At 41.5% G+C, this 11267-nt stretch overlaps 1 protein-coding gene across 3 annotated transcripts; it reads right to left on the bottom strand.

Moving 5' to 3' along the window:
- Nucleotides 1-21: 21 nt before the first annotated feature.
- tdrd1 (tudor domain containing 1) lies at nucleotides 22-10206 on the bottom strand. 3 transcript variants are annotated; one of them, XM_071463618.1, is made up of 26 exons: nucleotides 10065-10206; nucleotides 9609-9773; nucleotides 9397-9434; nucleotides 9236-9296; nucleotides 8363-8477; nucleotides 8146-8212; nucleotides 7935-8018; nucleotides 7659-7838; nucleotides 7417-7560; nucleotides 7100-7268; nucleotides 6879-6962; nucleotides 6499-6675; nucleotides 6304-6411; nucleotides 5729-5899; nucleotides 5006-5266; nucleotides 4760-4891; nucleotides 4131-4238; nucleotides 3860-4027; nucleotides 3335-3685; nucleotides 3132-3248; nucleotides 2887-3015; nucleotides 1420-1587; nucleotides 881-1297; nucleotides 521-586; nucleotides 363-406; nucleotides 22-210 (listed from the first exon to the last, which is right to left on the bottom strand). In XM_071463618.1, exons 2-26 carry the CDS (start codon nucleotides 9763-9765, stop codon nucleotides 139-141), a joined length of 3588 nt encoding a protein of 1195 aa, XP_071319719.1. In that variant the 5' UTR covers nucleotides 9766-9773; nucleotides 10065-10206; the 3' UTR covers nucleotides 22-138. The 3 variants fall into 3 exon arrangements, with proteins under 3 accessions (XP_071319719.1, XP_071319718.1, XP_071319720.1); XM_071463617.1 differs by having other exon boundaries at nucleotides 10036-10169; XM_071463619.1 differs by having other exon boundaries at nucleotides 10009-10140.
- Between the last annotated feature and the right edge of the window lie 1061 nt (nucleotides 10207-11267).

The raw sequence follows: 11267 nt of genomic DNA, 5'->3' as shown, positions 1-11267 counted from the left end.
ACAGAGTGCATGGTGTCAGTGATAAGGACAAAATTCAAATTAAAAGCCAGAGGGTAATTTCTACAACTTCAACAAAAACACAACCTTGATTTCAACATGTTGGCGAACACGACTGTAAAGTTATGCATGCGGTGAGTCTTATTTTGTCTGTCCAACTAACAGCTTGACGAGAGAAAGCTGCAGCTGCATTAGCTGTTCCAGTTGATCGATCTGTGAAAGGAAAGAGAATAAACAATTACAGGTGAAAGGCTGAGTAGAGGGGATGTACAAGACGGCTGTTCATGTCTGGGTACACACACTGAAAATAATGTCCCATCAAAATAAAATGACAGATTTCCAAAAACAGTGAAACCTGCTCTGACCTTAGTCTTCAGGCTCAGACAGCAGCAGCCAGAGGTCTGAGGATCTGTGATTCAAATAGAAAGCCAAGTAAATGCTCCACCATCTTGGGACAGTCACAAACAATTGTTGTACAACAAAGCCTGAGGTTTGATCAGAAATTTATATCATATATTTATACCATTGGTTTCTGCAGTATCTGTGCATGGTGGCGCCATTTGAGCAATAATCTTCTGCACTGGATTGTCTGAAAAAAAAAAAAAAAAAAAACAACTTTTGCTTGATTTTAGCACTTACAGTACTATACCTATTAACCCTGTCTTTTTAGATTTCCTGATTAATCCATTATCAGCAAAAAAATAATACTTGCTGCTCTTCTTTCTGGTGATTTGAGCCGAATTCAATTCTTGAACTGCACATCATATTATTTGTAATAATATCAATACCTGGTTTGCTAGGATATTTGCTAGAATGCATTTAAACAGTAGAAATTGGCAACCAATTAAAAAAAAATGCACTGTGAAATTGTGACTTCACTAACCAATGACAGACTCTGCAGAAATGTTGTTGTTCTGCTGTGGAGTCCAGGGTGTCGGCTCTGGAGTCATGGTTAGGCCAGTGGTAGCTGTGGCCTGTTCCAGCCCCTTCTGGGCTTCAGGTATCACCTTGGGCTGGGGGCAGTCAGGCACAGCTGTCGTGCTGGCAGTAGGTGTGCTGCTGTCAGTTTGTTCAACCATCTGGCAGGTGGCTGGGCAGGAATTACTCTTGGTGTGGACCTGTAGTGCATCCACTATCATGGCAGTGAGGTCCCCGCCTCCCCTCTCAGGGGGCAGAGTGAGTGAGAGCACATTAGCGGAGCCATCGAAGGACTGAACGGTGGCCAGGACGCCATTCAAAAGGATAGTTTGAAACATCTGCTGCACTTCCTCTGGCCATTCAGTGGTAAAGTGCTCCTTACCTAGGGATGGAGAAGGAGCAGTGAGGTGTGTGAGGGAGTAAAATGCTACAGCCCAGAGCAATCACAAAGAGCAGGCATGCCCCACTTTGAATTTCATTTCAATAATAGGTCTGCAGCCTTACCAGTGAGGGTGCAGCGAATGATCTGAAAGGGAAGCTGCAGCAGGTGCATGGGGATGGGCAAGATCCGGGAGAATGGCACCTTTTCAGTGTTACAGTAATCTGCATAGATTACACTCGCCTCATTCTCACCAACTTCAAGCACCACTGCACGGTACCAGTTATTGTCAGCTGAAGAAAAAAATAAACAGTCAAACAAATAGTTATTTTATATTTTGGTGGTTTTTCAGCACTAACAGCTGCAGAGGCTTAGAATTAATATATATATATAGGTTTACAAAGTCACAACCTCCAGGAGGTGCCTGCGTTTTCAATGTATTATGTTCAACTTTTTATTGCAAACGAGAAAAATTTAAAGTTAAAACTTGTGAAGATGTCAATAGTCCATTTTTTCAGGCCTTAAATGCATCTGAAAGGGTCGATTCTACTGACACTGCTGCCGTAAAAAAACTGATGATCTCTTACCAGCTAAGAATCCACAGCCAGTGCTGAAAAGTCCATTAAATCCAACCCTGTTGTTAACTGAGCTGTGGAATGTATGCCAAGGTAGTCTCTCACTTGTATACTGTGTTTAAAGAAGAGCCGCTCCTGTGCTCGGCTGCGCACACGCTGTGTAATTATATCTACTAGCAGACACCAAATTACCAGCTTAGGTCTGCAGGGTTAACAACTGCAGGTGGGGTCTCAAGAACAGTTAGAGATCAAACATAAAAAGGGGATGAGAGAATGAGAGAAGAGAGTTCATAAGGACTGATTGTGTTTGAGTGCCTCTGAGTGGAACAGCTCAGCGATGGATCAGGTGGTCTGTCCTCATGAAGTCTCTTCATGTCTGAGAATGATACTGCCTGGGTGATGGGGTGTCCCCTGCTGACAGTATTTATTAAACTCTGGATGCAATTTCCTCATAAACCACAATGTGATGTGAAAACTAATCCACCTTGTAGTCTAGATATCTCAGTGTGATGTTTCAACGTTAATACTGTCTGCTGTTGTGCACGGTTAGATTTGAAGTTGCATTTATGACTTCCTCTTGATTGGCTCTCATAAAACCGCTGTTCAAGATGTTGGGATGAAACCTGCTCACATAGTCATCATAGTGACTCACTTGTAACTTACCTTTCTGACATCTAGTGGCATTAAGGAGTCATAGCAATGATTTACAAAAACACTGAATTAGGCTCATTCACTCATGTCTAGATTAGCGTGGAGGACCTACTGACACTGTGTTCTTGTTATTGGCTATGTTCACTATAAACAGAGGTCAATGAGCAGTTGAAGGCGTGGAGGCCAACACCAACAATGTACTTTGTTTACTCAAGCAGAGGTGCATGGTAGTAGCAGCTCATATTACAGTTTTGGATGACACCTTATTTTTATCTCACGATTTGACAGAGGGACCACAGATTAAAATGTATCTCTGGACTTCTTCTATGATGGATTTATTTAATGAAAAATATGAGAGTTCCCCACCAGAGAACTGGGCACAGCAGGCAGCCCCAGGAGCTGGTCTGCTCAGGACAGCAGAGGATGAGGAGGCCTGCTTGTTGCTGCAGTAGGCAGCTACCTCCATCATCAACTCAGGAAGCTTCTGCTGGTGTTCTGCAAAAAAAAAAAAAAAAAAAAAGCACACAGCAGTTACAACAGGGAGGGGTATCAAATTTTCACCCTTTGTGCATCTTCTTATGACAGATAGGGACATAAGCGAATGTTCTGACCCTGGCTGGGACTGAGCACGAAGAAGAGGGAAGGAGTAATGACAGCAGCAATGTACGGCTTAAAGGTCTCGCCGAGAGGCAGCTCCACTGTCTTCCAGTCCACTGGGAAAGATGGGACTGAAAAAAATAAAGATAACATTTCAGTCAGGGTCCTAAAATCAACCACTGCATTTCATCTTGAGAATATCAACACTGTAGCTGACCGTCTGATGGCGCTGCAGTCCGGCCTTCAGTTGGTGTGTCTTTGGAACTGGCTCCTGTCAGGTTGGAGGCTTGTGCATGTCCTGGGTTGTGCTCATTTTCCTTTGTGCTCTCTTGGCATTTGGCTCCGGAGCCTGTGGTTGCATGCGTCTCTTTAGGAATCTCTCCAGGAACTTTGGCTAGTTGCTCAGAAATTAGGGCAGCAGCCACATTCTGCCCTCTGCTCTCCAGCTCCACACCATAGCCCTGTTTAGTGACAGAGAGGACACGTGCAGAGAGCTTCTCACCATCCACCAGAGTCTGGAACCACAGCAGGGCTTCACTGCTCCACTCTGAACCCAGGGGCTCCGCACCTGAATCCAAACACAGAAGAAAAAAATCCACTATTTTGATCTCGTGAGAAATAAAGAGAGCGGTATATAATAAAAAAATAAAGAGATGCTCTTTTCTTGGATAAAACTCTTTCATTCTCTCTCTCCCTCTCTCTCTCTCTCACTCTCTCTCTCACACACACACACACACACTACCTGAGAGCCAGCAGCAAACTGCCTGAAAAGGCAGAGTCAGGAGTTGAGGTGTGATGGATCTAAGCTGGTGCTTTTCTACTTTCATGCTGAAACCATAGTCCACTATGTTTACAGACACCAGGTTCTCACACAGCTCCTTCACCAAAGCCCGATACCACGCTCCATCACCTAGGGACCATAAGGAACATTATATACATCATCTAGAATATGCCCATTAATCATGCACACCTACAGTGTTTATCACAACTAGAAGAATATAACACGGTCTCACTGGGAAAAATGGCACAACAGGGTTCCCCGACTTTGGGCTCGAAAGGTGATTTATCTGCCTCACAATGCCGCTTCAGCTCAGCCCCAAGCTCTATCAGCCGCTGATGGTCTGACAAACACAGAGTCAAATACATGAAATACACTGTTCCAGCGGCATGAGAAAAAGGTCACATCAAGGTAACAAGAAAATTGTACTAAAATACAATTATAAATCTGAAATGATTAGAACCTTGGTGTAATATACACCTGGCAGTGTTTCCAATACCTTTTCAAGTTATTGCATCATTCTAGCAGCGCAAAAAAGAAATGAAATGATCTACAGCACCAGTGGCCAGAAAATCTGAAGAATGATTGCACTGATGAAAACAAATACAAATTCTTCGCCAGCCTTTGTTCATTCAGTAGAACTTCGTGTCCATAAAATACAGGACAGTAGACAAAGTGTCCATACTGTATGCCACTGAAATTAGCTGTAATATATATTGATGATTAAACTAGATAAACATCCTCTAAAACGCAAAAGTGAGATTAAAAAAAGAATCAGACAGCAATGTTACGGTGCAATACGGTGCTTAATGTGCTGTCAAAAACCAATAACGTTGGCCCTCTCTGCCGCAGAAGCAACAATACCTGTAGGATTGTCAATGCGGCAGTAGAACTCTCCAGGGTTCTCTACAACGCTGGCTAGCAGTGCCACTGTCTGGCCGTCACAGGGAATCTCAGCAAAAGACCACACCATAGGCTCACAGGCTAGGGTAGGCACTGCAGAGACATGTCATCACAATAAAGATGCATCATATACAGGCCCAATTATCTAAAAAGCACAATTATACTTAGTTAAGTTATAAAATCCTCAAAATTAGATTAATTTCTCACCGTGTGGTTCAGCGGCAGGAATTACAGTCTGGTGAACCTGCTGGTCACTCATGGTGGGAATGGGAGCGGGTGCAGCATAATCAGCAGAAATCAGCAGCTCGGCTACGTTGGCCTGAGGATCGCTGCCCTCATCAATCATGGCCACCAAAGCCTTGCCCTCATGAGCTCCTAGGATTTCAATGCGCAGTATTCTGTTGGATACTCTTCGCTGCAGGGCCAGCAGACAGTCCTCTGACCACCTCTCCCCAACAGGCTGGATCCCTGGAGAGGACCCAGAGACAGACGTTTGAGTGGGTGTGAGAGACAACAGACTCAATTTAGACTCATTTAATATGGCATTTCAAAGGTTTATACCAGTGTCTCTTAGCAGTGTGCAAAGCCAGTTATTGTAGCATATATTCAAATATATTCCTGAATGAATATTTGACAATTTCAGGGGCATTTAATATAGATGCATTCTACAAAAGGGAATGTCAAAGTACAAGTCAAGATGTTTTCAACTGCCTGGGATTAAACTGAAAATAATCAGGAACTCAGTAACAGTAAAGCAGCTACATGGTGACATTATTGTCCAATTTAAACATTAAGTTATATTGGCAGATTTCTTTTAGAAAAATTATAGATGAAACAATTTACATGTGTTACTCAATACAGAGCCATTAAAATAAATAGTTTAACATAATTTCGTAACATTTAAAACACTCCCCACAGTTAAGACACTACCTGCAAGACCACAAGGCATAGCCTGCATTGGCAGGGCCAGTAACGAAGTGCTGATAGGCCGCAGGTGACCTAAATCCACCTCCTCCGAGTTGCCAAAATCAAGGTAGCCAACACAGACACGTTCCTCTGATGGATAAGCCAGAACTTTGGCCCGGTACCACTGCTTGTCCTCTGGAAGAAACACACAGAGGTCAGAGTGTAGGCTCCCAATGCAGGTCTAACACTAGAAACTACTATTTTGATTTCATGTTTTAAGGTCTGAATGTGGAAATGTTTTAAAATCAGAGAAAACACAGTCACTACACTACGTCTCTGAATTGGTTAGATGGAGAACCTTCAGGGTCAAGGCATTTGGAAATCATTAAAATTATTAAAATGCATTATTCATCTTTATTCAACTGAAAACTGGTTGAAATGTCAACAGTTTGAAATTGTGCCTGTCATGTATTAACTTGTTTAGCTACAATACTGACACAGTGCTTCTTTAGCAGATGGCTTATCCAATCTGGCAAACTGTAATTACACAAATTGTGTTCTAGATTGATTTCTTCTCAATATAAACATATGCATTGTACCTGAGAACTGAGCACAGCAAACAGTGCCAGGCGCTGGTCTGAAGTTCTGGGGGGCAGGGACAAGACAGCAGTGTTCCCTCAGGTTGAACTGCAACTCCTGAATCGACCCTTTAAACCAACAGCTCTTCAAGTTAAAGGCGCATGCCGAGGTCCAGAGGTTGTGTGTACCAGAAAAAAAAAGACAATGCTACTTACCAGCGTTTTCCACCTTCTGCACAATAATTTCACTGGGTGACTGGAAGTGGGTGACCACAACAGAAAAGGAGTCACCCACTGCCTGTGTCAGAGGCTCCGGAGGCTGAGCCCAGATGTTGTCATCCTTCCCACTGGAGCAACGCTTGAAATTTTCCAATGATGCACTCATCATGGCGCCTGAAGAAGATCAAACAGATACTGAAAATCTAAACGAATAACTATAGTTCTAATTATGAAGAGTGAAAGTATTTTGGCTGATTAGAGGTAATTATTCTATCTTAGTTTAGTAACAGTGTCTCTAACCACTTTTGTGCTTCATGTCACAGCCCTGGTCTTTAGACTGCTTTGAGATTAGGCAAGCAAGTAAATGTGCAACTTACTTATTTCTTGTTGAGTCGGTGTTGCACTGACTGTTTCCTTTGTGGCATAACCATGCTCAAGGAGGAATGCGCTCAATTGCTTTCCTACAAGAAACAGGAAGAGTTACTGACCTTGAATTTAGACTTGTGCATATCCTTCACCCGTGGAGCCCTACAAGTAATTACAGTTATCACAGACTGAAAACATGTTTTTTTGGCCTTTCCATCTCTATATAATGTACCCGTGGAAAGCAGGACATCCACAGCATGGATGCGACCATTCTCGAGTGCTTCTACAGGCCTCACAGTCACAGTCTTGCCAGCCAACAGCTGTCTCACTGCAATACGGCACTCGCCTGACCAGTTGCTGCCATCCATTGGCACCACCCCAGCGATCCAGCACTCCATTGCCTGGACATAACAGACATGAGTGTGATCATGCCAGCTGTGCATAATTAATATTCATAGAACAAAAATATTTTGATAGCCCCCATTACTATATTGAATGCTTCAAAAAAAAAAAAAGCAACTACTTTGAGTGGTGTGAATATGCACTCACGCATGGACAAGCTCGCTGGATATTAGCAGCCAGGGGTCTAATCCTATCCACAGGGACATCCTCCTCATTGCCAAAGTCAATGTAAAGGATATTAGCCATCTTCTGGTCAGCAGCCAAAGTCTGGACCAGACCTCGGTACCACTTCTACAGAAAAAGATAGATACAAACACGAGAGACACAGTGAAGGACTCAGCCAATGTCTTGTGACTCTTGTTAAATTGCTTGAGACGGTGTCTGCTCACCAGATCACAGGAGAACTGGACTCCACAAACCTCCCCGACACAGGGTACATATGTTGTTGTTGACAGGCAGCTGTAAGTGTTCTGAAGCTCTGTGCTGATGCTCTGCAGAGCTTCCAGCATCTCAGGGCTTTGGGCAAGGACGAAAAACCTGCCAGGGCTGTGGAACTCTACAACAGATGCCTAAAAATCACACATAATTACACAAAAAACAAATATTGCATTTTGGCATTTAACAGTAACTAATTCACTCCTTACAGCTGAGACAAATTGCCGTACCTGGATGTCTTTTCCCAGAATGATTTCAGTCAAGTGCAAGTCTTTCAAACAGACCCTCTGAAGGCTGGGTGCTTCAGCAGCATGCTTCAATAAACAGAGGTTAAACAAAGAGAAGCAAAGACCACTTTACTTTTAGATCATTTCAAATCATGCAACTGCAGAGCTAGAAAATGTTACCTGCATGACAAAATCATCGAAGCAGTGCAATTACCTTCATCTCCAACAGGCCAGCTCTGTCTCCTGTCAGTGGCAAAACTGTGGTGTCCTTTGGTTTTTCTCTTTAGATTTAGAGAAACAAGTGACTGCATTACATATTAGACACCGTTTATTGATATAACACTAGTTAAGTACTAACTGTCTGGCTGTTGTTAATATTGAAAACTGGTAACACCTGACACTGAGTGACACTCTGAGTTGAACCAGCTTACTTTGCAGGTTCTGGATCAGTGGATTTGCACACATGTCTGTGTGCTGTCCAGTCTTCTGTCTGGCACAACACAGAGCAGTAAGGTGTCTTCTTGCAGCGCTTGCACCGAAAATTGCCTGTTGGTGAACATCAGTAAATTAGACTTCACTAATATGCTGACACAAAAACACTCTGATTATGAAATATGCTGCATACCATGCACCTAGCTTGACACCCCTGCAGTTCTGTAGTTGTGGTAATCATTTTTAACAACAGTCAGCTCTGTCTATATATCTATCGTCAGGACAGAGTTAAAATCAACACATAAAAATATAGTACAATTCAAGACGTGTGAACATTTTATACAGTCACTTTTCCTAAATGCACATTAGAAATTTGGCACAAATGGGGTAAATATTGTAATTAATTTGCCTCTTTCTCTGACAAACTTCTGTATTATCATCATCCTTAAGCCCTTTTCCATAAATACACACAATGCATGCGAAAGCGTCTTCTAGCCACTGCTGAAACAAAAACACATGACCTAAAGGAAAATTCTCACATTAACATAGCTTGAACATAATAGTTACAATATTATGTTCTTCACATGCCCTCCATTAGATCAGAATGTATTCATTTTAAGTTGTTTCATTAAGAATTTTCCAAGTCTAAACATGTCATACAAGATAAATTTTAGGTAAAGGTTAAAGGTAGGTTGATGACTTCAGGAACATAGCACATAAATAAGTCTGCACCACCTAGATTCTCACTGACCCATTCTCTAGCACATCCTCAGATAGACAAACACCAGTATTCAACACACAGAGACAATATTACTTCTCCATGGTACAAGGCCACAGGACCACTATCATAATCCTGTAAATTCTAACATTACCTTGCTGACCGCAGAAGTTGCAGAAGTATACAGTCAAAGCTGGTGGTGTGGATCCTAACAGCTGTGAAGGCAGAGGGGGAAAAAAATGACATGGACCAAGAACTTTTAATGGGAACAAGCCTCACCAATTTATGATGAAGAACTACAACTTTGACACATACTGCTGATTTATCCCTGGTGATTAGTGAATGGACAGCACCTGAAGAAAAAAAAAAAAAAAACAGAAATTAATCTACTGAGTATAAGGTTAGAGGACTATTGAGAAAACAATACTGTCAAGTTCAGATTTGATTGATGTTTTCTAACAGTGTGCAGTTGTCCAAATGAGAAAATAACAAGCAGGTTATGTGTCCAATAATTGTTGTCTATTTACCATCTCCGACGGCGCCAGAGCCGGGGAGCAGGGGTGTTGCACCGGGCCTGATGAGCGGCCTCGGCGGGGACGCGGTGGTGACAGCCATCGGGCTCGACGATGGTTTCCTCAAAGGCAGGTTGGGTCGAACCAGGTTTGGAGAAAACGAGCGGTTCATGGCGACAGCTGTGCACATCATAAAAACGATGCAAAATCAGACAGTTTATTTGCTTGAGCACAAAAATGTCAATGAAAAGTCAGGCAGCTAAGTTATGTTCTACTTCTCGGTGATTGACAAGTTAGCTGGCTAAGTAGCTCTCAATAAGCTAACACAAACGACGATAACTGAGCTTATAACATCGAAAATACAAACAATGTTATACCACAACAAACAACTACACATATACATATATATACAAACCTAAACAAATAAAAATATGTAAATTACAGTTTTATGTCGCGCAGTCTAAATTTCACCTCAGTGCACGTGTCGGTAGAGTAAGTGCAAGTGTTGCACATGCGCAATGGCCTCAATTGCAGACAGGTCACAAGGTCAAGTGCCTCTGTCTCAAGAAGAAAGGCAAGATAATTCAGTTTTATTTGTCTCTGCAATTTCATTGATAAAGGAATGGCTGAAAGTGTGTTTATCTGTTACAGTTATTAATCCATAGAAAACCATAGTCAATGCGTTGAAGTGAAGGTAATGAAGACATTTTGCATTTATCTTAAAGAGTTGTGGAGAACTTGTGTCTATTTTATATTATATGGGCTCATGTTTGTAACCTCTCCATGATGTTCTATGGATGCTGGCTCATTGTTTTGGTCATGCTAAGTGAGTCACACGGCATATTATGTGGAGGCCACATACAGTACAAATATATCTTTATTTATTTCAACAAAACACAAATAATAATAGTCCAACCATTCAAAATAAATATAGAATAAATATAAATAATAAATATACACATAAAGAGCATTAAACATACATTCAAATACAGTTCCCCTCTTATGAAGGCCATTAATATATTTTTAATCAGCCATTGCTGTCACTAACAAGCATGTTGCAATACATGTTTTATCATAATGGCAGATAATATAATAATTTATTCATTCAAATTCCCGCTTCCTTTGGTTGCAACTCATGTCTCTCAGTGAATATTCAGCCGCATCCTCAATTACTTAAAATTTTTCCATGCCTACTTTCTTATATGAGATAATATGTATTATTATATTATAATCTCTACATGACATCAGTGCAGACAATTATGTAATTACTTACAGAGTACTTACCATAACACTAAGCACCATAAAAAATGTCAAGCACCAAAAGCTGACACTCCACATTTAGCCACTGACATTGGCTCATTTCATTAATTTTTTTATTTGTTATCTGTTTGAAAGTAAATTCAAACACTGAAGGTTTAAACTGAACAAAATTATGTTTTGAGAAAAGTTTGTTTTCGGTATCGGTGTCAAACTGATATTGGCATCAAAATTTCAGACATACCAGGTGAGTGAAGTTGTATCAGCCAGTGCACTAATTATAGGCTGCGAGTCACTTAAATTTGTCATACCAGTGGTGTGAGACACATAAAGTCATTTTATTAGGTACACCTTGCTAAAACTAATGCATTGTAATACAACATGTTCAGTTTTGGTCATTTTGGAGGCTGTAGATTG

This window comes from Trachinotus anak, unplaced genomic scaffold, assembly GCF_046630095.1.
Source record: "Trachinotus anak isolate AG129_WGS33_773 ecotype Australia unplaced genomic scaffold, CSIRO_AGI_Tana_v1 ptg000025l, whole genome shotgun sequence".
NCBI classification, from domain to species: domain Eukaryota; kingdom Metazoa; phylum Chordata; class Actinopteri; order Carangiformes; family Carangidae; genus Trachinotus; species Trachinotus anak.
The sequence above is the reverse complement of the archived record's forward strand: the minus strand, read 5'-3'. Positions and strand labels throughout refer to the sequence as shown.